The sequence below is a fragment of the Poromitra crassiceps genome (assembly GCF_964638095.1).
Source record: "Poromitra crassiceps genome assembly, chromosome: 4".
Classification (NCBI taxonomy): Eukaryota; Metazoa; Chordata; class Actinopteri; order Beryciformes; family Melamphaidae; genus Poromitra; species Poromitra crassiceps.
Genome location: NC_139626.1, coordinates 43,009,233 through 43,033,668, shown reverse-complemented (window position 1 = coordinate 43,033,668; position 24,436 = coordinate 43,009,233). Strand labels below are relative to the sequence as shown.

General features: G+C 43.1%; 2 protein-coding genes and 1 pseudogene across 4 annotated transcripts; 2 read left to right on the top strand and 1 right to left on the bottom strand.

The window, feature by feature from the left end:
• The first annotated feature begins 1,615 nt into the window (after positions 1–1,615).
• LOC310775313 (H/ACA ribonucleoprotein complex subunit 2-like protein pseudogene) lies at positions 1,616–2,759 on the top strand (annotated as a pseudogene). The gene has a single exon. The product of its transcript is annotated as an H/ACA ribonucleoprotein complex subunit 2-like protein pseudogene (transcript).
• A 7,777-nt stretch (positions 2,760–10,536) lies between these two features.
• On the top strand, positions 10,537–16,782 carry aip (aryl hydrocarbon receptor interacting protein). The gene is made up of 7 exons (XM_083636144.1): positions 10,537–10,670; positions 11,277–11,459; positions 11,925–12,113; positions 12,558–12,734; positions 13,612–13,753; positions 15,265–15,491; positions 15,632–16,782. The coding sequence occupies exons 1-7, from the start codon at positions 10,572–10,574 to the stop codon at positions 15,635–15,637; spliced, it is 1,023 nt and encodes a 340-aa protein (XP_083492270.1). The 5' UTR covers positions 10,537–10,571; the 3' UTR covers positions 15,638–16,782.
• A 1,082-nt stretch (positions 16,783–17,864) lies between these two features.
• Positions 17,865–23,329, bottom strand: cdk2ap2 (cyclin dependent kinase 2 associated protein 2). 2 transcript variants are annotated; one of them, XR_014552615.1, is made up of 5 exons: positions 23,269–23,329; positions 21,499–21,654; positions 20,438–20,529; positions 18,860–19,059; positions 17,865–18,694 (listed from the first exon to the last, which is right to left on the bottom strand). XR_014552615.1 is itself a non-coding variant. In XM_083634935.1 (5 exons), the coding sequence occupies exons 2-5, from the start codon at positions 21,551–21,553 to the stop codon at positions 18,627–18,629; spliced, it is 336 nt and encodes a 111-aa protein (XP_083491061.1). In that variant the 5' UTR covers positions 21,554–21,654; positions 23,269–23,329; the 3' UTR covers positions 17,865–18,626. The 2 variants fall into 2 exon arrangements, 1 of the variants encoding a protein (XP_083491061.1); XM_083634935.1 differs by having other exon boundaries at positions 18,939–19,059.
• Positions 23,330–24,436: the final 1,107 nt, after the last annotated feature.

Sequence of the window (24,436 nt, the reverse complement as noted above, 5' to 3'; positions counted from 1 at the left end):
CCATGATTGAAGGCATTCAATAGTCTGAATTTGCTGAATGAGCATAATATGTTACAGTTTGCAATTCAAGCCTGTGATTCAAGGCCTGTTTGTCTCCTCAGGCTCAAATGACTTTCCATACAGTATAGTCTCAACATGCAAGACTGCAAATGGAAAAGCTCCACAACATACTTTTGTTTTAGCATGGTGGCAGCAGATGCCAACACCCAATCACGGAATCCATAATGTCATATAGATCAATTTGCTAATCAAGTATTGAAAAGCACTGAGTTTATAATACTTCCCCCGATGGGGGCCGGAGGCGATATTTTTTTTGAACAGACACGTGATAATCCACACAGGAGAAAAATAATTTCTTTGCTCAGTCTGTGGTCATAAAGGAGACTTGAAGAAACACATGATAATCCACACAGGAGAGAAACAATGCCTTTGCTCAGTCTGTGGTAAAGGTTTTGGTCGTAAAGGAGACTTGAAGACACATGATAATCCACACAGGTGATAAACAATTTATTTGCTCAGTTTGTGGTAAAGCTTTTGGTAATAAAGGACACTTGAAGTTACACATAATAGTCCACACAGGAGATAAACAATTTCTTTGCTCAGTCTGTGGTAAAGGTTTTGCCCGTAAAGGAGATTTGAAGACACACATGATAGTCCACACAGGTGATAAACAATGTAATTGTTCAGTCTGTGGTAAAGCTTTTGGCCATAAAGGACACTTGAAGTTACACATGATAGTCCGCATAGGTGATACACAATATAAGTGCTCAGTCTGTGGTAAAGGTTTTGCTCGTGAAGGACACTAACAGACACGTGATAATCCACGCAGGAGAGTAAACATTGAATTGCTCAGTCTGTGGTGAAGGGGGATTTGAGTGTTTGTGTATTCAAGTATGTACGGTGGATGTAATGTAACATGTATGTGTATTGTAGTGCTTTGTGTTGTTATCCAGTGTTTATGTATCACCCCCCCCCCCCCCCCAAAAAAAACTTCAAACTATCACAAAAAATTGCTATCTGTGGTAAGTGTTTTGTGTGTTTAATCAATGTTAAATGTTGATTAATGCTGATTTCATGTTGAATAGCATATTTTGTTATATATTAGATTGCTACTTACATACACTATAGCTGCTTTCACATGTCTGGAATTCAGGAGTTATCTAGACTGTGTAGTGGAGCCTATCGGAATTATTCTGTACCAAGCCTGTTTGAATAATTCACTTATAGTCATCAGGAGTCTGCTCTTACAGTGATCACTTTGGGTCTTCTCATACATGACAACAATGGAAAAAAATGTATAAAAACTTCAGTATTTCAGTATTTTTTTATTTATTACAAACTGCCAAAAATGAGCCACTGATGCAGCAGCGATATTGGTACATCTCTGTCTTTCTGTCATCTTTCTGTCTGTCTGAAACGGCTTAAAATGCACAATCCACATTATGGAACAACAGTCTCCTTGCAGAGAGTGGGCAGTATGATTCCTATCCTATCCTAACCTATCCGGAGCTCAACAGGCACGTGACTTTTCGTGACGTAATTTGCCCCGGAAGTGTTCCGCGTCGATTTTCTCCATAAACATTTCGATCAATCCGGAAGATAAAGCTCAAAGAAGAAGAAGAGCGCACGTGTCTACAGAGAGAGCGTGTTATAGCGGGTCGCGGGACATTAGATCAACTAGTAACCACAGACCACAAATCTCCTGATCAATATCGATTAATTAGTTTGATCAGACCCGCGGATTGGAAATGGCCAAAACAAAGAAAGAGAAGGGAGCAGTAGACGGTGAGGAGGCCGCCGCAGCAGCAGCAGCAGCAGCAGCAGCAGCAGCAGCCGGGGGGACTGAGAGGTCTTACCAGGAGCTGATCGCTAACATCAACCCCATCGCCCAGCCACTGGCCTCTCGCAAGCTCAGCAAGAAGCTCTACAAATGCGTCAAAAAGGCCGCCAAGCTGAAGCAGATCAGACGTGGAGTGAAAGAGGTTCAGAAGTTCATCAACAAAGGAGAGAAAGGCATTGTGGTGATGGCGGGCGACACTCTGCCCATAGACGTCTACTGCCACCTGCCTGTGATGTGTGAAGACAGGAGTCTGCCGTACGCCTACATCCCGTCCAAAGTGGATCTGGGTTCGTCGGCCGGCTCCAAGAGGCCGACCTGTGTTATCCTGATCAAGCCGCACCAGGAGTACCAGGAGTCCTACGATGAGTGTCTGGAGGAGGTGTCAGGCCTGCCCAAGCCCCTGTGAAACGGACACACACACACACACACACACACACACACACACTCGCTCTCTCTCTCTCTCTCTCTCTCTCGGACTGTTCTGGAGCATCGAGTTGAACATTGCTCTGGGTTTTTCCCCCCAGTAAGAGGATGTTTTTTGGTTTGGTTTGTTCATTGTTTGAGATGTTTTTTGGACTTGAATTTCGCCCCCACAAATGATCCCACTGTAAGTCCTGGATTCATGTTACTTACTGCTGGAAGAATGTTAGCAATGTAGCTTTATCAGTAAACCATCTTTCCACATTGTGTATCAGATAGCCACATCACTGTCTGTATTCACTACACTGCCTTTACTGCCCACTCTCTGCAAGGAGACTGTTGTTCTATAATGTGGATTGTGCATTTTAAGCCCTTTCAGACAGACGGAAAGATGACAGAAAGACAGAGATGCTGCGATACAGACAGACATGTACCAATATCGCTGCTGCATCTCTCAGTGGCTCATTTTTGGCAGTTTGTAATAAATAAATAAATACTGAAGTTTTATCAATTTTTTCCATTGTTGTCATGTATGAGAAGACCCAAAGTGATCACTGTAAGCGCAGACTCCTGATTACTATAAGCAGGGTATCCGCGGGGTCTTGATTAAGTTGGGAATTCAATTTAGGGAAAATCAAGACCCTTAAAGTATTGAATTTCAATACTTTTTTCAGAAAAGTCTTAAGTCAATTTCAAATTTAAGACCCATTAAATGTGTTATTTGTTGATGTGAATAGCATATCATGTTCAAAGATTTTGATAACAGTTTACGTGAATTAATTTATTTTGGTCCTCACAACAGCGCACATGTTTTGTTTATCAAGTCATTCTCCGCCTCCCCACCGCTCCCCACAGTTGAGAGAAAGTGCCCGGGTCGCTTGACAGAGTGCATTTAGGCGGCCCCTCCCCCCGGCTACACTAGCAATCTGTGTAGCTGTCAGACTGATCATCACTGACTGATTGCTAGTCATCTAGCCTGGGTAAACCCAGCCCCCACGTGACCTGCTCTCAGACAGACCCTGCTCACTAGTCACTAGCAGTGGTGGCCCAATGGTTAGAGAAGCGAGCTTGTGACCGGAAGGTCGTCGGTTCAATCCCCGGGACCGGCAGGATAAATCTGGGTGGGGAAAGTGAAAAGGCAGCGCTTGCCCCTCCCTCATTACCACCACCGAGGTGCCCTTGAGCAAGGCCCTTAACCCCAACTGCTCCAGTGGAGCTGATCAGTGGCCAGCATATCAGACTGTGGTTGTACTGGTCAGCTTCCAGGTATGAATGTGTGTGTGAATGTGAACAGGGCACTCCTGAAAAAGAGAGCATTGCTCTCACTGAGACGCCCCCTGTATAAATAAAAGGTTCAAAATCAACTGTTTACAGCCGTGCGTAGGCTATTGTTGCAATTCAACGTGATAATGGCTGCTGAACGAGAAGAATCCGAGAAGGCGCTCACCAGCACACGGACAGAGGCTGTGTGCATCAACATACTATGACGCCACAGGTCTCTTTCTGAGGAATTGTAGCATTGTATCAGTGACAGTTGATCAGTGTTTCTCACGCCACAATAGAGTTTGACTGCCACATATATTAATTTCAATTCAACCTCTTCATTTTGCTCTCAGAGTGCACCAGATTGATGCATCTTACTTTAAAATGTACACAATTTTCTTTCAAGAGGGTCTAGGCCGGGTCTATCCACCATGATCTCTCCAAATCCTCAGGGAAACATTGTTGTGTGCATGTGTGAGTGAGTGAGCGAGCATGTTATTGTTATAAATATACATTTTTTTTTCTTTTTTTTTAATAAACCTTGCCTTTGGGTTAGTCACGCAATTTATTCTCTTGAGCTTTATTCCTTCCCAGCCTATCTGAATTCTGTTGTATTGATACAGTGCATATAAGTTATGGCAAACTAAGACCGTTTAGTTTTGCAATCTCAAACTCAAAATATATAGTAATTTTGTCGATGTAATCGGTTACAGCTCGAAGTGGCAATGGGGTCTTGAAAAAGTCTTGAATTTAACTTCAGGATTGCTGCATATACCCTGATAAGTGAATTATTCAAACAGCCTGTGTAGTGTATTGGAATTATTCTGTACCAAGCCTTTTCACTATATCACTATAAGCAGATTCCACTGTTTTCTTTTTAAAATAGTAGCAATCTATAACAAAATATGCTTATTTAACATGAAATCAGCATTCATCAACATTTAACATTGATTAAACACACAAAACACTTACCACAGATAGCAATTTTTTGTGATAGTTTGAAGGTTTTTTTGGGGAGGGGGGTGATACATAAACACTGGATAACAACACAAAGCACTACAATACACATACATGTTACATTACATCCACCGTACATACTTGAATACACAAACACTCAAATCCCCCTTAACAGACTGAGCAATTCAATGCTTACTTTCCTGCGTGGATTATCACGTGTCTGTTCAAGTGTCCTTTATGGCCAAAAGCTTTACCACAGACTGAACAATTACATTGTTTATCACCTGTGTGGACTATCATGTGTGTCTTCAAATCTCCTTTACGGGCAAAACCTTTACCACAGACTGAGCAAAGAAATTGTTTATCTCCTGTGTGGATTATCATGTGTGTCTTCAAATCTCCTTTACGAGCAAAACCTTTACCACAGACTGAGCAAATAAATTGTTTATCTCCTGTGTGGACTATCATGTGTGAATTCAAGTGTGTTTTATTATCAAAAGCTTTACCACAGACTGAGCAAAGAAATTGTTTATCACCTGTGTGGATTATCATGTGTGTCTTCAAATCTCCTTTACAAGCAAAACGTTTACCACAGACTGAGCAAAGAAATTGTTTATCTCCTGTGTGGACTATCATGTGTGACTTCAAGTGTCCTTTATTACCAAAAGCTTTACCACAGACTGAGCAATTAAATTGTTTATCACCTGTGTGGATTATCATGTGTTTCTTCAAATCTCCTTTACGAGCAACAGCTTTACCACAGACTGAGCAAATAAATTGTTTATCTCCTGTGTGGACTATCATGTGTAACTTCAAGTGTGTTTTATTACCAAAAGCTTTACCACAGACTGAGCAATTCAATTGTTTATCACCTGTGTGGATTATCATGTGTGTCTTCAAGTCTCCTTTACAACCAAAACATTTACTACAGACTGAGCAATTCAATTGTTTGTCTCCTGTGTGGACTATCATGTGTCTCTTCAAGGAGCCTTTATAACCAAAACCTTTACCACAGACTGAGCAAATACATTGTTCCTCTCTTGTGTGGACTATCATGTGTTTCTTCAAGTCTCCTTTACGACCACAAGCTTTACCACAGACTGAGCAAATAAATTGTTTCTCTCCTGTGTGGACTATCATGTGTCTCTTCAAGGAGCCTTTAGAACCCAAACCTTTACCACAGACTGAGCAAATACATTGTTCCTCTCTTGTGTGGACTCTCATGTGTTTCTTCAAGTCATCTTTATGACCAAAACCTTTACCACAGACTGAACAAATAAATGGTTTCTCTCCTGTGTGTACTATCATGTGTCTTTTCAACTTTGATTTAAGACCAAAACTTTTACTACAAACGGAGCAACTCAAGTGTTTCTTCCGAAGAACTTCACTGTTTCTCTGTGAATCTAAACCTGACTGAGGTTCACTTGTTTCCATCCATTCTTCATCACTGTTCTCAGGTCCAGAAGAGTGTGAAGTCTTGTCATCACTAGTTGATTGTAAATGACTAGCTGGATATAGGTTCCTGGCTGGTTCTGATACTCCACAGTCCTCTCCACCAGCTTCTGTTTTGATCTGTTCAGTTGAGCTGCTGGCTAGAGCCTCTGCCTCTCTGTTCTCCTCAGTTTGGCTTTGACGAAGCTGTGAGGACTGAGGTTGTTCTTCATCATCTTCACTCTTCACAGGAACAGCAGTGAATGTGAACTGGGTGATATGGGCCTGCTCCAGCCCTTGAATATGCTCTCCCTCCTGACTGGTCCAGAGTTCCTCCTGTTCCTCTTTATTGTATGGGTGCTCTGGGTCCTCCTGGTCCAGACTGGAGCGCCACTCATGCTGCTCAGGGGGAACCTCTTCTTTAATGACCAATAGCTGCTGGATGTCTGGAGACAAGACTTCTCTGTGCAGCTTCTGGACGTGAGACATTTTCATTTTCACAGTGACTGGAATTATACTGACAAACGTTATCATTCAAAGCTCCAATAGCTTCACAACTAAGCTAACGTTAGCCTCACAGCTAAACAACCATTCACCTGAGTCCCATAAGAGAGGAGATTCTTCTTCCCCTCAGAGTTAAACGGAGTCCCGGTTCCAGTTTATATATTTGTGATAATATCATCCGCACATACGAGTCGTGTGTTTGTAAATTAAACTAAGTACCGAGGGGGAAATAATACGCTGCCAACTTCTTCTTTTGTTGTTTACTGTTTAATGGCGGTTGGCATCCGAAGTGTTGCATTACCGCCATCTACTGGATACAAACTTAACTGAATTGAACTCTTCTTCTTTAGTGTTTTATGGCGGTTGGCAAACGAACTTAAAGGTGCATTACCGCCACCAACTGGACTGGATTGTGGAACAGGAGATTCAAAACAAAACAACTACTCTTAAATTCTTGTATCTACATCAATTTCTTTAAGAAACGTAATAATATGCATATATATATATTACCTGCTGTTTTCCCTAGTAAACTCTGTAAATTCATGTAAATTCCCTGCACATTTAATGCTTATTTAACTTCGCCTGTAAATTTCATGTACATTCAATGTAAACTCTTATTTAACTCCGACTGTAAATTCATGTAAATCCACTGCCTATTTAACATCTATTTAACTCAGTCTGTAAATCTCATGTAAATTCAACATAAATTCATATTTATTATCCACAGAACACTTCACCACTCATGAACATATTGTATATATTTACTCGATTTGATTGCACTTGCAACTTTGTGATTGTTTTTAGTTATCTTCCTACTTCTTATCTCTGTATATTGATGTGTCTGCTACGCTGCATACAGACACTAAGACAAATTCCTCGTATGTAACTTGTGGCAATAAAAGTGATTCTGAATTCTGAATTCTGAAACCTGGCAATGAAAAATCTTGATGTTTTGCCATTCTCAATGCCTGAAACATATTATTCCTCTCTGTATCATATTTCCTATAGTATATGTTCAACAGTTTCTGGTTGGCTACAGTGTATACATTTCCCATCTGGGTGCTTGCCTATTCTATGTAATGTATGATTGAGAGCTGTGTGACCTATTCTTTAACAGGTGATAAGGGTTTCATCTCTTCGTTTCCAACCCACCCTCCTCCCAACCCCAACCTGCCTTTGTATGTTATACAGATGTCTCAGTTTCTTGATCATCCCAGTACTCCTGCCATACTGACGTATGTTCTAATGAATGTCTTGCCTTCAGCTTTACTCAATGGAATGTTTATGTCTACCTGCTTGATTCTTAGTGATTGTTTGGCTAAGACATCCACCTGCTCATTCCCCTCCACACCAACATGAGCAGGAACCCAAAGGTAGCGTGTAGCTATGCCCTTCATCTCCAACCTTTACATTATATTGAATATTTCATTGGTTATATCTGTTCTGAATGCTGATCTGCCCGATTGCATGCTTTGTAGTGACGAAAAACTGTCAGATGCAATAACTGTGTTGTTTATTTCTTTCTCCTCTACCCACCTGAATGCCAATACAATTGCCAATAGCTCCGTTGTGTATACTGAAAGATGGTCTGACACCCTTTTCTTAATACAAATTTCCCATTACTAGCCTACAACTCTACTTCTCAGATGTTTGAGAGCCTAAAAGATTCTCAACTTCTGCACACCATCTCCAGAAACCCCCACAACACCCAGAAATCTCCTTGCTGCATCTACAATAAATTAATGCCAATTTTTTCAGATTTCTTTTCTACTCCAGCAGTACATATTACCATAGCCAAAAATGCCAGAAACGTCACCTGACCGTTACAAAAGAAAAATGTGTTACAAATACTAGCAGGGGCATAAATATAGACAGTGCAGGCAGTGCGGTTGCACTGGGGCCCGTGGGATAGAGGGGCCCGTGTAGAGAGCAGGCTCTCCAACAACGTACTGGGCAGAGAACGGGCCCTTGGAAATGCCTCAAATTGCGAGAAATACGCCATAAGAATACACATTAGATCTAAAGTGGTGCCCTTTGCTATAGTATATGCCCTCGAAAGGCAAAGCCAGCTCTGTCATGTCTGTCTTTTTTGTTGTTGTAAAATAGTCAGTGTAGTAATCGATAACAAAATGATATGCTTATTCAACATCAAATCAACATCAAACATGTTAAAGTCCGCGGCCATTTCAAAACCGCAGTGAAACGGACAGGCCCTCTGCTCTCAGGTGCTGCTTAAATACTTTGACTGTATGTTAGCAGGTGTCAGAGCGCTGTCCATAGTTCTGATAGCTTGCTGTATGAACTCTCTATTTGATCATACAATAGCCTAAGTAATTCTCTCAACTGTAAAATCCAAGTCATGTTGGTAAAATATATACCCTATGCCAGGGGTGCCCAACGGTTTTACATTTCAGATCTACTTCTACATTTTTCAACAGCACAAGATCTACCATACTTCATAACTATTAAGTGTGGGCAGACATGACCATAAATTAAACGCTGTTTATAATTTCAATCATAATCGATAATGAACAATAAACAGTATTTGTTAATGTATATTTAAATTGTCTGTTTGCAATAAACATGCACGGACTGACTGGATGAATGCGAGACACACACTGACACTACAAAGGTACACTCATGATCCAAAAATGATTTTGGGATCTACTGGTAAGCACCCTGAGATATACCAGTAGATCCCACATCTACTGGATGGGCATCCTATGCCGTGTGTGTGTGTGTGTGTGTGTGTGTGTGTGTGTGTGTGTGTGTGTGTGTGTGTGTGTGTGTGTGTGTGTGTGTGTGTGTGTGTGTGTGTGTGTGTGTGTGTGTGTGTGTGTGGAAAGGGAGGGGGGGGGGGGGGGTTGGGCGAGTGTGTGTGGCCTGCGTGTGTGTACTTCGTACCTAGCGTGTAGCCTAGTAGGGGGCCCTGTCAAAATTGCTTGGACTGGGGCCTGTCATGAACCACTGAACCTACAAATGAACTTCAATGGGCTGACATGGGGCTGACCTATTCTGAAGCCATGTTGGAATTTCACGGAGAAACCTTTTTTCCACCCCATTTTCCAAATCATTGTAACCATTCATTCCATTATTTGATACATAACAAATGTAAGGGCAATACTAAGATGCTGGTTTAGTAGCACCTTTTCCTTATCTAAGATTAAGCACAATCACAACTGGCATATTTCCACTCCTGCACATTTTCCTTATCTACTAAGCACTTTCTCCAGCTATCTCTGACTAAAGCTTTTATACCAAGCAGCCCCAGTGGCCTTCGATCCCCTGCCCTGCTGGTTTTCAAGCCCTATAATCAGACTATTTCACACACCATGTCAGGTGTTATAGCATTTCGTGACCTGGTAGGATAGAAAACCAGCAGCATTCTGGGTCCAGGATGAGAGAAGCGGCCCAGCTGTTACAGCCCGACTGAAGGAAGTAACAAAAGGACAGAGTCTCACACGCCAAAGTACCGGTTAAAACAATAATTTATTCAAGAAACTAACAAGACAACACAAACTACATTGAGAGAATGGTCTGAGTACACTGGGCCCAGGAGCACCCAATCAGCCCTAATGACGACCCCCATCCAGCAGGCTCCTGCAAGTCACAGAACCAAGAGAGTGGGAGCTCATCTCTCCCAGGTGAGAGATGATTTCTCTCTCTCACACACACACACACACACACACACACACACACACACACACACACACACACACACACACACACACACACACACACACACACACACACACACACACACACACACACACACACACACACACACGTCTGCTTCATCTGTTACTACTACCTCAACTCCTTGAAAAACTGGTACTCATTCTTGAAATCTATGAACCACTACTCACTCTAGGGCCCAAATTATTGCAACTTATTTGAGCATATTTCTCATTATGACTTCATTTCTTATTTACAAATGCAAAGAACTTGTTTATTTTGGCAGCCAACCTCTTTAATCATGAACAAACCCCCCCCAAAAGGTAGCCTGGGACCACCCAAGGAGAGTATGTCTATATTAACACTAGAGGGCGCTATATGTCCAGCCCGAGTCCGTCTGAAACGACGTCTGACATGCTGCACTCGGCATGAGTCGGCAAACATCGTCTTGGTCGTGGAGTGACTCGGTCGGTCCAGCAGGATGGAGGAACAGGCACTCAATCTCCTCGAAGAAGGGATACAAAAGAAACTGGTCAGCCCGGGCAGAGGAGAGCTAGCAACGTTCATCGATGGAACCAAGGTATGACGACTGTGATCAAAGGTTGAACGAGTGGAGTCCAATCTCTTGAACTGGTTTTAAAAGTATGGCGAAGTAACGTCGGCTAACTGTTGACGTTAATGCTACCATCAGCTAGCAACTTAGCTTTAGCTAACGCTAGACGTCGGTAGCTTGCTGTCAATTCGTTCAGCTACCAAAAGCCTTGCGCTTGTAACGTTATACCGATAACGCTGCCGAGCTAAACGCTGGGCGGCCTCGCTGCCTTTGTGGTTAGATTTGGTTTGGTTGTTTATTTAACGTTAGGTATACCTTTTCCATTTTTTCATGATGGTTAAGAGCGGGAGGCGGGACAGGATGCCATGTATTTATGAGCGAGCGCTGATTGGTTGGTTTGACCTGTCAATCTGTTTTCTGTTGTGGTTAGGCAGAATAATGACGGACCTTGTTCAAGCTTGCCTGACCTCTTTTGTGTTTACAGCAAACAAGCTATCTTATCGATTTTGACTCCTGAAAGGTTGATTTTACATTTTAGATTGTGGCTATATTCACTGCCTACTGCTTCTGTTGAGTAGATGTTTAGGTTGCTCGTTTCCATCTCATTCCTCCTGTACTGTACTTCTTTACCAGGTGGTCTTCCACTACCGCACCAGCCTGTGTGATGGGACCATGTTGGATGACTCCAGACAGATGGGGGGCCACAGCAAACCCATGGAGCTCATCCTGGGCAAGAAGTTCAAGCTGGCTGTGTGGGAGAATGTGGTCACTAGCATGAGAGAAGGCGAGATTGCAGATTTTACCTGCACCACCAAGGTTAGAGAGCTGCTGGACAGATAGTTTCATAGAGTAGTGATATTGGCCTTTGCGCTGACTGCTTCTAATCTCTATGTGTCATTCACTTACACTGTCTCTTAGCACCAACAATCATATCCCTGTATTTTTAGGCTGAATTGCATTCGGTATTTACTTTGATATGGATATTGCAACAATATTGTAGGGATGACTATTGGTGCAAATATGGTAGGGAGGTGCTTTCACAACATATTTACACTGAGATTTTTGATAATAGTCTGGTACATTCAGAAAATTACATCACTTTACTGTAATGCAGCCTTTAAAACCAGGAAAACACAACACTTATGCCATCTCACGATATTATGATATCCAAGATCTAAGGCGATATCTAGTCTCATATCACAATATCAATATAATATATCGTTCTATTCGCCCCACCCCTACTCTGTCTCGCCCTCATTCACATCTGCCCTCGCCCGTCAGCACACAGCACTGTATCCGCTGGTGGCCCAGTCCCTGAGGAACATCAGTGTGGGAAAGGACCCCCTGGAGGGCCAGAGACACTGCTGCGGCATCGCCCAGGTCCACTCCCATCACTCCCTGGGACACCACGACTTGGATCAGCTTCAGGCCCATCCCCAACCTCTCATCTTCACCATAGAGCTGCTGGAGGTCAGTGTGAACACAGACCATATATATTAACTGTAATAGTTGCAAGGGCTTTGGTGTCATATGAAAAATACTGTTGTAGATGTGCAGCATCCACAATTCTGCTGTACCATATAATGTTCTGTATATATTAATATACTCTGTGTGTGTGTGTGTGTGTGTGTGTGTGTGTGTGTGTGTGTGTGTGAGAGAGACATATATATATATATATATATATATATATATATATATATATATATAATGCTCCCACTGCAATTTCCCTATGGGGAACAATAAGAGGTCACTTTACCATTCCATTATGTGTCATAAAATAAATACTCTGTGCTACAAAGGACAACTACAGAGCAAAGTGCTCTGCTATTCCAAGTGCGTCCCAGTCACCTCATCTTAGTACAGTGAAAGTGCCTGTCAGCACTGAGCTCAGCTCTGCTCCTCTCCTCTCCTCAGGTGCTGTCTCCTGGATCTTTCCAGCTGGATGTGTGGGCGATGACGGACAAAGAGAAACTGGAATTGGTGCCTCAGATCCATGAGGAGGGCAACACCCTCTTCAAACAGGGCCAGATTAAGCAAGCCACCGAGAAATACTACAATGGCATTGCCTGCCTCAAAAATCTACAGATGAAGGTAAGGAGACCGTTAAAGCCCGCCTCCAGTCAGTTTGTACCTACCTGTACAACATTGGTGTTCTATGAAACGTTCATCATTTGCGCCAAAGATCGTCTATTGGTAAGAACCGAAGGCTTATACCTTGTTCCACTGCAACATCATGGCTGGAGCACTGTTGTCCAAAAAGGCTAAGAGCCTCGCTCCTGCCTTCAATATACATTCTTTGTCTCCCTTCCAGGCAGTAGACCGGAAACAGTATGGCTGCCTCCATCTCCGCAAAATGTTCGTCTAGAAGCCACAATATTGTTATAACTATCAACAACCAGCCAACAGATATCAAAGCTGGTGACTTATATGGAAAAAATATGGAAAGAGCGTAACTCGAACTGGTTAAAGTGACTATCGCAGCGTTTTGAGCCTGGTGAACACTTAGTTAGCAAACGTAGGCTAACGCCAATCTAACGGCAGATGGTATTTGCTGGAGTATTAAATATTGTATTTGTCTATGACACGTCACTCGTTCGACAACAATGTCTGACGTCGGCACCCGTTTGTACCACAAGCTATATTTTAAGACTTTGAGCTCAAAATAAGGTTGTTTGTCAACAAAATACAATGGCGAACACTTTGGCTAATTAGCAGAGCAGGAAAAAAACACAGCTACACATGAAATATCTTAAAAATGACTGGAGAGGGGTTTTAAGGTTTAACATTCATTACAGTTCGTATGAAGAAATTAAAAGAAATGTTGCTACATCAAAGCCCAAAATGAAATAAATTTTCTTTCATAAAGTTGTCTTGGTAAATGGAGAAACACATCCTTGATCCTTCCATATGCCTTAAAATGTGTCCAAGTGTCTCTAACCCCTCTGTGCCTGTCCTCTCCTCCGCTCAGGAGCATCCTGGAGACGAGGCGTGGATCAAGCTGGACCATATGATCACGCCTCTGCTTCTCAACTACTGCCAGTGTCAGTTAATCCAGGGCCAGTACTACGAAGTCATCGAGCACTGCTCCTCGCTGCTCTTCAAATATGAAGGTAAGGCTTTGTCCTTCTTGCTCTACGAATCATCAATCAGCAGGGATGCAAGTTTGTTTTGTTGTTTGGATTCCAGGGATTAGACAAAGGGAGCACCCTCCCCTTGTTTTCTTCTATAGCCGTTTTCCCACATGCGCTTTGTACCGCTAAATGACCGGAACGTGGTCTAATGCCTGCATGTGGGAAAGGCGGCGTGCCGGTATAAGCGCGACCCCGTCATCGCGGAGATTTCACCAGTTTCGAGCCAGTCAGAAGAGCGGTATGCGCTATAGCGGACTCAAGTGTAGAACGGGTCCAGTCATTTCCCGCGACACTCTCATGGGCGAGGTGTACTACACACGTTGCTTAATGTTCCAGCGGGCATAATCTAATCATTCGCACACATTAAAGCAAACTGGCGATTATCTTGTGATAATAATGTGTGGGCGTGCTGATTTTCCCCTCTCTCCTCTTATCTCTGCTGCCTGCTCGCTCTCTGTGGCCACAGTCCTCCTCCTCCTTCAGTCACAGGCACAGCCCGACAAGGACACAAACGAAGCAAATGCACGAAGCGAAATGTGGAAGTATTTTGCTTACGTTGCCGACAGCGAAGGCAAGCCCGGACACATCAAACGAAGCCAGTCTGTAAAAAGTGCTTCAACGCGACGCAGGTGAACGGATAAACAAGCAAGCTTATTTCACCATTCGGAGTTTTGCCGACACGTCACTCCCCACCCGCTCTGTAGTGCCGCCCCGCCCCCCAACATACAGGCAAATTCGCTGATAGATTCCCACATGCGCGAGCCGAAGTGTGAAGGGAAATGTCCGATATTGACTTACAGGTAATTTTCCGGTACGCATGTGGGAAAACGGCTTATGTTCTTCTATGTTACAAGACGATTTTTTTTTGCATGTGTTCAAAAATGATATAATGAGTCCTTCCTGGCTGCTTTTCTAACGGGAATTTTCATTTTTGATGCAGGATCTTCTCCTGAATCTGATCACTGTTGTTGATATTGGCAGCCTTGTAGTTGCTACATAAAGGTTTTACCTTTGCAACACCAGTCATCTGAGATCGAGGGTTTCATCCACAACACCTAGTACTAATGTAGTGACTTCGTGTAGACAATGCTCATTAAATTAAACTGGAAAGCAAGGTTTTGTGGGAGACAAAATACTCAACAATGAGATCTGCGATTGTGCGTGGAATCAAGGTGCCAGTGGATGAAAAGACACCAAATAGATCTTACACAACACACCACTGACCAAGACTGACTGTTCCGTTGATTGGGTTTATTTGTGTTCTATTTCTGTTCCTCCCACATGGTTCATCATGACAGTGTTGTGTACGTGTAAACCTCAGTAGAATGTTGTATGAAGCATTTAGTGGCTTGGCTTGAAAATAGTGTTTGTTGTTCATGGTAGAAGTTGGCCCGCCTCTGTGATCATATGAAGTCAACTCTTTCATCCAGATTCAGGACAGACAATGAGAACGGTCATATGTATTTCCTCTGCGTTCTCCCCGTCCTCAGACAACGTGAAGGCCTTATACAAGCGGGGCAAGGCTCACGCCGCAGTGTGGAACGAGCCCGAGGCCCGAGCGGACTTTGCCAAGGTGGTGGTGCTGGACCCGACCCTGGGGCCCTCCGTGGCCAAGGAGCTGCGGGCCATGGAGGACAGGATCCGGGCGAAGGACAAGGAGGAGAAGGGTCGCTACAAAGGCCTGTTCAACAACAGCCAGCCAGCCACCGCCACCTCAGTCAGTCTTTGTTTGTTTGAACTTGTCATGAGTTGGATTCCATCTGTCCCCCTTTGTGGCCACCAAATATTCATTCATGATGACTTGTTTGTGTGATGTCATGGTTTTGCTTCCTGACGCCAGTTTTGTCTTCCTCACAGGGTTGAATCTCATGGTGTTGGAACAAGAGGGTTCTTCTTGTGACTGTGAATTTCAAGATGGAGAAGCAGTAGCCACTGCTGACATGTTTTCATTTAGTCCATGCACCAAAGCCATTCACCCTCTCCACATTGTTTTCCACACTACACACACACACACACACACACACACACACACCTTACCCCGCACTCCACTGACATTACCGAGCTGCGAATTGCCAAAAGAATGGGGAAGTCATCCTTGCCGTATTCTATTGAGCGCCCTTCGGCCGAGAAGAAAAACGTTTGACTTTTTATGAAAGCCCACTTGTGGATGTGCTGCACAGTCTGTAGTAGCCAGCAGCCCCCCCATAGGTCAGTGCGAAATAAAGGATATCTGAATTCCAACTACTTGTTTAGCCTGTTAAAAGTTCCACTTATTTTAATGTTCTTATTAGCCCTTCAAATAATGTGCTACAGGCTGCCTAGTCGCTCTTGGCAACAACAGCTGTCACGCAATTGTCACAGAAAGATCATTTTGTTTTAATCGTGGAATTATCAACCGTTTGTTGTAGGTTATGTTGTAGCCAGATTGCCACAGTATTACATTAGACACAAAGTAGGCAAGGCTGGCATTTTCTGCTCTCTTTCTCTCTGAAATGGCAAAGGACTGCAGCTGGAAATGCTCCCCTCCATTCCAGGATTTTTTTTTTACACTAATTGCACCATGGACGTGAAACACACACCTCCACCTTGCAATACTGAAATTCCTTTTTACATCTGGGTCACACAGCAGAAGCAATGGAAACAGCAGGAGACCATCCTCTCCTGGAAGGTGTGATTGGAAAATTGAGTTGTCAGTGACAATCTTAAATATGACACATGGACTAGTGTTGTTACTTTCACCCATGTACCCTTTGTCTTGTTTCATATATACCATGTGCTCTATCAAAGAAACATTATTCCTTGCAATTTCATGATATATTGTTACCATTTTATTGTATGTTTTTCGTCAATATTTACCCAGCAAAATGTTCACTTTCTCCCTCACTTTCCTTTTTGACGGTAAAGACCCATCCGTGATCTTTCACGTGAAGCAAACCACCCTGTTTGAGGTGAGGTGTAATTGAGGTTGTGACTATGTATAACTAATAATAAATTTGTATTTATCCGTTGGTTTGCGTTATATTTAACATCCAGTGTTGGGGGTAACATATTACATGTAATATATTACTTTTAGCAGTAACTCGGTAATATAACTTATTACTTATAGGATTTCAGTAATATTATACCAGTTACTTTCTCAAGTTACAAATTGAGTTATTTTTTTTAAACCAAAGCACATTTAAATAAAGATACAATCATTTCCTAATCACTGTTTTTATGCAAATAACCACTATAGATGAGGAAAATGATAACATTTAGAATTTTGGACGGTTTACACTGACTTCAAGGCGGTTGGAATTACTTTTCGGGATGGCTCTGGGGCGGCGAGGTCATTCTGTTGCTGTTTTGGTGAAAGTAATGCAAAAGTAGTGTAATTAACGAGTTACATACAATACAAGTAATATTGTAAAGTAACATTACTTTCAAATCAAAGTAACTAGTAATATGTAGTATATTACATTTTGAAAGTAACTTGCCCAACACTATCAAGTCCCTGGACTAGCTTCAGACATTAAAGAGGAAGTGATATGGCCCATCAGTGAACTGGAGCTTCCATCTTTAAACATCTAACATCCCCTTGTTAAAGTGCAGTAGAAACTATCTGAGCCTATCTAGATTTGATGCCTCTCACATCACCGTCAGAACCGTTATGATCATTCAATTAACTACTATAGGTGTTTTTCAGGGATTTCAAAGACTTTCAAGCACAATTCTTTTCATTTTCAAGGACTGAATAATTGATTTTCAAATATAAATTTGGCCCAAAAGGGGCATGAAATTTGCATTATATTACATTTTCTCTTTAACAAGTTAATTCTATCAATCTTGGGAATAGGGCGGGAAAATATTTGTCTAAAGATTGCTTTGACTTTGAACAGATGCTCATACCTCAGTAAGCGGCTTTTGTCTTTTTAATACCAACTTTGGTCAAAATAGAAGACGTGACAGTCACTGACAGACAGCGTTATTTGGTTCATATGAAATTCAAGGACTTTTAATCACCAATCCAAGCACCTTGGCAGAACCCTGGTTTTAGATGCGTTTGACTTGAATGAAAACACTAAACACTTTTTTTTTTTCTGTTATTTAATTAAGATATACATACCGAACTGCAAAAATCTGAGTTTACAAAATTGCCATACTAACAAACTGACTTGAGATGTACAGAGAGTTCTTGGGGGTGGGGAGACTACCAGAACATCTAGTGTGTTGTGTTGCTACTACAAAATGCTATGAACACAAAGCAAGGGCCAATGGCATTGGGGTATATACAAGATGCTCAGATAACTTTGCACAGACTAAAATATGGTGCTAACCTGATCCTTTGGTTGTAGAGTGATGTTCAGTACAGCAGTTTGAGGAGAGTTTCCGTTTGTACATCGATTCCGTCCACTCATTAAATATAAAAATTACAATTGTATTGGTCAAAATGTCAATATTAGACAAAAAAGAAAATTACTACACCCATTGCCTTCCAGTTAACAAGGACTATGCCTTTTACCAACAGTTCAAATTTCCCCCCAGTCTTGTTTAGAAACTTGTACAAAAGTGTTTTGAGCTCTTCTTAAATCCTGTTGAACCGTGTGCATTTTGAATACACCCCATAGGTAACAGAAAGGTTGTAGATTTAAAAAAAGGGATGAATGGAATGCAGGGTACAGTGGAGACGAGAAGGACATAATGCGGCCTATAAAAAGCAAAAAGAGGAAAAGCGCAGAGGGTGGGAGGACACAGGAAGGGTGGGAGGACACACAGGAAGGGGAGGACAGGTTGAAAAATGGAGACGGTGGGATCTTCATGAAAGGCTTCTACACGGGACAGGCTGAGGGGGTGAAGGGATCGTTCCACAAGGTTATGTACGGGCGCTTCTCTCCGTCTCCGCCAGACACTCTCTGACCAGCGCCCGGGCATGGATTATACCTGAAGACGAAAAGCACAAGGTACAAAGAACAGAGCGGTTCAAATCGACGGTGCAACATTACTGCGATAAAAACGGCAAAAAAATATTTGTTGGGTTTGTTACCAACCATTATCCCAATATAATTAACCTACAAGAATATCAGATGTATGCAGTGGAGCGCTTACTGCCGAGATGATACTGTCACGATGCATTACTTGTGTTGGCATGACAACAAGGTGGGTGTTTTTGCCAGTCAAGCTATACCTCTCTTTAGCCTCTCCATAGCGCTCTTGCTCCCAGCATATGTGGGCCGGATTTCACGGCTCATCTCCTCAATGACAGACAGAAGCTCGCTGTAGGTGGACCCTTGGGACACTTTGACTGGCTGCTTGTACACATGTATGTTTTGGGATGGGGGGGCGGGAGGAAAGCATACAAAAAAATATTTGTTGTTAGCTGTAAACACAACTCACAGGTGAAAAATTTTTTTATCAGACTTTGGCTAATATGGTACAATGCAATTGCCTTTAGAAAGTAAGCACTTTTATCCAAAGTGTCTGACAAAGCCATGAGAGCACACATTTTCCCAGGTGTCAAACCTCTAGCACAGGGGTGGGCAACTGGTGGCCGCCCTCACTCAGTGTGGCGCGTGATTTCTAACCCCACATAGGATAAGCAATAACCACGCCCTGTGGCGCCGGGATTGGCCAGGAGCAGCACTGGAGGGCACACAGCCCAGCGATTTCATGAACCAACTGAATAGCTCTTGAGAACGGACAGCGATTTCGAGAGCGGACATTGAGAGCGGACATTGAAATGAATTGGTGTTGTGTTCACGTTCATAGCTCATATAATATAATGTATCATATCATTAATTTCAAGCTCAATTCTTACCCAGAGAAAAGGTACAGCACTGAAAATGTAAGAAGCAATAGTTTTTTAAACATCTTTATTTTAAAAGATGAAAAACCCCAGGTGCTTTAGTCCCAAGCTTCAATGCTCCTGGCCAATCCCGGCGCCACAGGGCGTGGTTATTGCTTATCCTATGTGGGGTTAGAAATCACGCCAGTGTGGCCCCTGGGCCAATTTATTTATTTGTACTTACAAGGCGGACGTTTTTGGTTAGGTTAGGCCACCCAAATCTGTATTTTTATTTTACTGTAAATTCCAGAACATGGCGCTAATTGGCGCTAATTGGCGCATTGTCCATCCACTACTGTTTAACTTTAGCATTTGAGCTAACACTATTGTAACAAACTATATTATCCGGGATGCACATTGCACATGCAACATTACTAATGTGATTAATATGACATATTTGGGTGATGTACCCCATCAAATTGCTGTAGCGGGCTGTTTTAAAGCTAGAGCAAAGTTTCTGGTGTCATCTGAATGGAAGAATGACTCAATTTCAATATGAAAAATATAAATGTTGGTATAATAAACTTTGATTAACAGTCATTTTCATCAAATTAGTAGCTATAATTGGGAGTGATGGTGTTACAGTAGGCTACTGGTGGAAGTGCACGGCCACAATCTGACCCTCTGGTAGCGAGGACATTTTTTTGTGGCCCTCTATCATCAAAGTTGCCCATCCCTGCTACCAGTGTCAGATGGGAGGGGGAAAAACTGTCAGATGGAAGCTTGACCCTTTGAGCTATAGAGGTCCACAGGAAAAACACTTGTTTACTTACTGGTTTAGCTGTACATAAATGACGTATGTCAAAGAGCAAATAGTAGGGATGAGTGGACCCCAGTCGTACCTGAACAAAGCCCATGGAGGGTGGGCCAAAGTCACTGAAAGCTGGCCTGAAGTTGGACGAGGAGGGCAGAGACGGGGAGGGCACACTGGAGCCTGAACAGGGGAGAGGAACAGATGTGACACCCTGAATAAGGTTGGGTATCGTTTGGATTTTAAAATTGTATGCTTTGGGGGGCGGGGTCAAAACAGGTCACATGCTTATTTCGCCGAAAAAACCCCCAAAACATTACACAAGCCATATTCATATGATCATAACACTGCTTGTCATTTATTAATTATGTAGCGGTCCGTGTCCGACTGTCCCGACACTTAATATTTCCGGGTGGGAACTCGGATTTCAAGTATATTCTACACGCAAAATTTGTTTAGGAATCAATAAGCAGAATCAAAAAATAAAATTTGGATTCCTCTTAAATTCCCATGGAATCAGAATTTTGGACCCCTATTCCAATTTGGAACCGGTTCTCGATGCCCAAACCTAACTGATGCAGTTATTGATAGCTGACACTTCTAACACAGGCAAGCTGCCTTCACCTTCCAGTGCATTTTCTGTCATGCCAGTACATGTTCTATGCAGTCTTGTAGTCAAGTCACTATATCTCGAGTCCAAGTCGAGTCTCAAGGGCCCAGTGTTCGAGTCCGAGTCATGAAAGGAGAGTCTGCGTCGAGTCCCCATTACCCGAGTCCCTAGTTACTGAACATGAGCATGAATCCACATGTAGATGGAACACACGTCTCTAGCCTTGCACAAAATTGAATAATGTCATGGTATTAATATAGCCGTCAATATCAATCTTATGCCAATTAGGGCCTATGACAAAAAAAAAACGTTCATCAATGGACAAGTCCTCGTCTCCAACTTCCGAGTCCAAATGCATGAATGCTCGAGTCCAAGTCAAAGTTCGAGTCATCAGTGCTCAAGTGCAAGTGGAGTCACAAGTCCTGAAAATGTGTCCAGGACTCGAACTCCACTACAACACACTGGCTCTATGTAGGTGTACCGATCCACATGTCCATAACACAGAGGCAGGGCAACATGAAGGCAGTGTGGTGTCAGGAAACCTGGAGGAGTGTGGTTGGACCCAGACGGCGCGGGGGCAATCGGTTTGTAACTCATGGCGAGGTCACTCCGCAGCTCCCCGTACGACGCGCCGCTCCCATCGCTCCCGTCAACCCGGTGCTTATACAGCTTTACTGGTGGTGGTGAGCTCCTAAGAGCTGAAGCACACAACACAACACAGGCACAGAGACAGAGACAAGACACAACAAAGAGGTTTGTATGTCCTTGTACATCCACGGCAGACAAAGGATAAGTGCAGGGATGTATTGTCTCTACTCTGACAACAATGGTTGGAACTGAAAGGATAAGAGCACGGTAGAGAGCGGTCTTGAGTGCAGAATGTCAGTCCATAATGGCTCGCAGATAATATGCTCTCTCTTCTCTAGGTAAGACACTATTCTCTTCTTTGGGACCAAGGTCAAATTGGGTAGATCACCTGGCTTCATTGTTAAGGTTGGGAAACACAGTAGTATGAACAAAAAGCTGTGTTATTTATCAAAGGTTGTGAGCTGGACCAGTCTCTGACCAGGGAGACAGAGGATGGGCTTAAAAATCATAGCAAAAAAAAGCTGGGTCTTACCCACAGAATAGTGTTTGGCTCTATTCCAAACGACTTAAAAATCATTTTAAGTAGGTGTAATTTAAGTAGAGCTAGTGAAACGTATTTGATGTTGGTCCCCTGTAGGTTTCGAACTGCTTCAGGGCAAAACACCTTTCAGTACTCCGCAGCTACAGAATGGAATCTGTTGTCAGTGTCACCCCGTTTTAAAGAAATTGTTGCTGCCAGCCATTTCAAAAGAGCTGTTGATAGCCAATCGTTATGTAATGTCTTCATTGTTTGTAAGTTACTTTACATGGTGTGTTTGTTGATGTTGTTTTCTAGGTCTTGAATGGCTCGTGCTGTGCCGACCATTGATTGTTACAAACGAGGACCACAATGGAAACAAGTCTCTTGGGACACCTCATTTCTGTGTGAAAATGGCTCGCCAATTGTAAACATAACGCTACATGTGTATGGGGGGTTGTGGCCCAGGAGGACCCAGAGCAGCCTGAAACAGGTGGGTTAAGCTGCTCTCTTCCCTTTACATCAAACGTTATACCAAAATCTGAGTAACTTTGCCTTGATATGCTTATAATAAGCATGCATCAATTTAGCAGACACATCCAGTCTACCACCAGCACTTTTCGATTAAAAAAAACAAACTTTCTTTTTAACCGATTCATTTTGAGTTTCAAAGGCAAACTATTTGTCTTTTCTCAGCAAAATACATCACATGGTGCTTTTGCACGTCAACCATAAGGTATGGTAAAACTAATGTTAGCATCATTAGTTAGCCGCTAGTGGAATCGTCTTTAGCTGCCTCCATGCAAAGTTCATCTTATTCTTTCGTCAAGCTTGGAGGAAGACTTCAGTCGATACCATCTACCACTAGTGCCTAAAGTTAGAACCTGAATTAAAATATGTTGCTGTCGCATGTTCCGCGTAATAAAGTCTTTCAGAACGTGGATTGACAGGGTTCAGCGGCCAAAAACCACGCAAACGGCGCTAACAACCACTAGAACGGAGCCAAGCTAGCTAACGTTAATATAGTTAGCTACATGGTGACTAGCTAGCTCGTTATGCCGGGTTAGCACAACAAGACGAGAGGAACGCAGTACGCACGGACATCTATACATAAAAACATTGGTAAAGACAGCGAATATTGGCATCTTAATGACCACTGAGAGGATAACACAAAATCCCCAAATTCTGGTATGTTTTATAGTTTTACCTTTTCTAGGGACAGATTTTTAGATCCTCTTTGGGAAACGAGCGTTTCCCTTGTATTCGAGTCTGCGCAGAAACGAGCTGCCTTGTTCTTGTTTTATGGCGGTTGGCATCCAGCATAGTGGTGGTGCACTACCGCCACCTTCTGATCCGGAGTGTGGATCAGAGTCACAGAAAATAGTCTCAGTTGCAGCATTATTATGCAGAATTAATCAATCTCATGTGCTGAATTAATCCGTGTCACAGCCTCCAAAGAAGCTGTTGATCAGCCTGGTGGCATTGATGCTGTATCACGTGACGTGTCCTGTCTGAAGGGAGGGGGGCAAACAGTGTGTTACCTGGGTGGGCAGAGCCCCTCATGATGCAGGGGGACTTTTCCCTGCACCTGCCGTGTGGGTAAATGTCACAGATGCTGGGTAGGGTGCTGCTGCCAATGATCTGTGCAGTCTTCTTAACCAGCTGCTGCAGTGCCCGTCTGTTGGATGCTCTCCACCACACCTGTAGAAGGAGGCGAGGTGCCAATTAAGGCCAGCGTGCTTCAGCCTCCTCAGGAAGTAGAGGCATTGGTGGGCCTTCTTAACTAACTAAGCTGGCTGTGTTGCTGTTCCAGGTGAGATTACCAGAGATGTGCAGGTACCCTGCAGGTATTTGAAGCAGAAGACTACCTCAACAGATGCTCCCCTGATGTGGAGGGAGGAAGTGGTGCCGGTCTTCCTAAAGTCAATCAAGTCCCTGTCATCTCCTTTGTTTTGTTGACTTTGATGGAGAGGTTGTTTGATTTGCACCAGGCCTCCAGGTTTACCACTTCTTGCCTACACTCAGACTCATCGCTGTGGGTGAAACAAGGTAAGGGGCTCAGGAGACATCCCTGGGGGAACCAGGGATTGCGGATGATGGGGGAGGATGAGATGTTGTAAATTCGAACAGTCTGGGGCCTGTTTGTTAGAAAGTCCACTAACCAGTTGCATAACGATGAGCTCAGTCCAAGTAGTGTCAGTTTGTGGGATGATAGTGTTAAAAGCGGAGCTGAAGTCCACGAAGAGCAGTCTGACATAGGACTCTCCAAATGAGTGAGGTCCAGGTGAAGCACACATTATTATTTTTAAGCAGTGCAGCTGCTTCTATAAGCGACATGTGTGTGTCCATCTGTCCGTTTTCACCGAGATGTGCGT

Coding starts and splice junctions, on each gene's coding strand:
- cdk2ap2 (XM_083634935.1), bottom strand. CDS start 21,553: ATGAGTTACAAACCGATTGCCCCCGCGCCGTCTGGGTCCAACCACACT. Junction 19,060..20,437: donor CCTCCATGGGCTTTGTTCAG/GTACGACTGGGG, acceptor GTGTACAAGCAG/CCAGTCAAAGTGTCCCAAGG. Junction 18,695..18,938: donor TATGGAGAGGCTAAAGAGAG/GTATAGCTTGAC, acceptor TTTCGTCTTCAG/GTATAATCCATGCCCGGGCG.
- aip (XM_083636144.1), top strand. CDS start 10,572: ATGGAGGAACAGGCACTCAATCTCCTCGAAGAAGGGATACAAAAGAAA. Junction 12,114..12,557: donor TCACCATAGAGCTGCTGGAG/GTCAGTGTGAAC, acceptor TCCTCTCCTCAG/GTGCTGTCTCCTGGATCTTT. Junction 13,754..15,264: donor GCTGCTCTTCAAATATGAAG/GTAAGGCTTTGT, acceptor CCCCGTCCTCAG/ACAACGTGAAGGCCTTATAC.